The 2,431-nt window shown below is 37.4% G+C and overlaps 1 protein-coding gene across 1 annotated transcript; it reads left to right on the top strand.

The window, feature by feature from the left end:
* The first annotated feature begins 478 nt into the window (after positions 1-478).
* LOC142550886 (transcription factor MYB78-like) lies at positions 479-2,073 on the top strand. Its single transcript, XM_075659931.1, has 3 exons — positions 479-770; positions 856-985; positions 1,085-2,073. The coding sequence occupies exons 1-3, from the start codon at positions 608-610 to the stop codon at positions 1,752-1,754; spliced, it is 963 nt and encodes a 320-aa protein (XP_075516046.1). The 5' UTR covers positions 479-607; the 3' UTR covers positions 1,755-2,073.
* The last annotated feature ends 358 nt before the right edge of the window (positions 2,074-2,431 follow it).

Here is a 2,431-nt window from a genome sequence, read left to right as displayed (position 1 = left end):
TCCATCATGGAATGTATCAACTCGTACGAGAAATGAAGTGGCATAGTCAATGATCGGGTAACAATTTGATTGGACAGAGAAGTCGGAGTGGACACCGACAATTCTTTTTTCATTCTCCATTCTTTCTAATTATTATATCGATATCTATGTATATATCCAAAAAGAAAAAAAAAAGAAAAATATTTTAACCATCTCCACGAACAAATAAACCATCAAAGTCAAACTGTCAAACCCCAAAGCTGCCGTTAAACAATATTTAATTAATTTTTATATTATATAATTCGCAATTAGTAGAATAGGAAGCCCCAAGTTTTAAGTGTGCGGGCGATTAATTATTTAATTAGTGCGTATATTAGCCATTAATTAGTGTAATTAATTCCCATTGCGGCTTCCCTCTCTCACATGCCACCTTCTTTCCACCATTATATTATTCAAACTTCTCCTGCTCTTCTATATAAACCCCCTACCTTCTCTTTTTCTTCTTCCTTGTATTCAAACACCAAACCCCCAAAGATCTCTCTCTCTCTCGCTCTCTCTCTCTCTCTCTCACATCCATACGAAGAAATTTTCTGTGTCAAAGTTTGATCAGATTACTGTAAACAAGAAAATGGATGATCGAAATGCTAAGGTTTCAATAACTGACAGTGGAAGTGACGAGGAATTGATGGAGTTAAGAAGAGGGCCGTGGACTGTTGAAGAGGACTTCATCCTCATCAACTACATAGCCCACCATGGAGATGGCCGCTGGAATTCCCTTGCTCGATCTGCTGGTAATAATTTTAGTTCCTTTTGTTTCTTTATGATCATCAGATTAATTTATAATGGGTTGAATAGAACTAAGTTTTCATTTCACAGGTCTGAAGAGAACTGGGAAGAGTTGCAGGTTGAGGTGGCTGAATTATCTGCGGCCTGAGGTTCGAAGAGGAAATATAACTCTCGAAGAACAGCTTCTGATTCTTGAGCTCCATTCTCGATGGGGTAATAGGTATGATATGTTATTAATCTCAGCAAAAATCTGTAAAGTACATTCATATGTTGTTTTACAGATCAAATAATATTTTGAAAATGCTTTTTGTGTGCGTAGGTGGTCGAAAATCGCTCAACATTTGCCTGGAAGAACTGATAACGAGATAAAGAATTACTGGAGAACCAGAGTTCAAAAACATGCGAAGCAGCTGAAGTGTGACGTGAATAGCAAGCAATTTAAGGATACCATGCGGTACCTATGGATGCCAAGGCTCGTAGAGAGGATTCAGGCATCCGCCGCCTACGGCGGAGCCGCAGAGGTGGCGGGGGCTTCTTCTTCCTCCACCACCACAACCAACTCCGCCACCACCACAGCAGATCGCCGTCTCAGCTACCAAAACAACAATCATCTCGATATTATAAGCTCGGGAAGTCAGATGATGATGCCGCCACCTGATCCTAGCATGGCCGGAGGAGGTGTTCACTTCTACACGACAGAGACCTCCAGTGCCGCGGCGTCTTCCGACTCTTTCGGGACTCAGGTTTCGCCAGTCTCCGACCTGACTGAGTGCTACAACTACCCAGTCAACGAAGGGAGCAATCAAGACTATTATCTTGCCAATCAACCTCTGTGTTATCACGATCAATCTTTAACTAGCCCCACCGGCTACAATTTTAACCATGGTTTAGATTTCCAGGTTACGAGTCAAAACTGCAACCAGTGGATGGACGGTGCTGATGCGTCGGATGGTCTGTGGAATGTTGATGACATGTGGTTCTTACAGTAATTCAACAGCAATGTATAATTAGAAGAAAACAAGAAAAGAGAATGTAGAAATATAACACAACAAAGAAATTAGAAAAAAAAAAAAAATGGTTCAAAATAATGAAATAAAAATTAGATATTAATTAGTTTTTCATGCAATCATTATACAAATTTTCTATTTGTATTCTTTTTTATTTTAATTAATTGTATTTGGAAGGTATAAAAGAAAATATTGGGAATTAAAGGTTTTTATTTTTTTGGTTATCATTCTTTAGAAATGTCTACAATGTATTCTTCGTCTTCTCCAATCATGCATGGATTTGTTTATATATTCATTACTATTTGTGTGAAAAATATTTTACATAAACAAATAAATAAGTAGTAGTTTATATTCCACATGAAAAATCATCATAGATTTCAACTGCATGTATACATATATGAAAGGTATTATATATCACCACATATATTTGACATACTAATATACATAGTTTGTACTCGAGTCTTTTATATCATATACTGTTGGGTGCAATAATTGTCCCTGTTTAATAGAACGATTGAACCGTGGTGCTTGAGCTGCTGTGCGGTTTAAAATATTTGAGTTGCACCATTACCACTAGCTATAGCTTTTTGGTAAAGCGGTAAGCACTCGGTCCTACACATATCATATCTATAGATCTAGATATATATATAGATAATTTT

Source organism: Primulina tabacum, chromosome 7 (genome assembly GCF_025594145.1).
Source record: "Primulina tabacum isolate GXHZ01 chromosome 7, ASM2559414v2, whole genome shotgun sequence".
Taxonomy (NCBI): Eukaryota; Viridiplantae; Streptophyta; class Magnoliopsida; order Lamiales; family Gesneriaceae; genus Primulina; species Primulina tabacum.
Note: the sequence above shows the minus strand (reverse complement) of the source record. Positions and strands in the feature narration are given on the sequence as shown.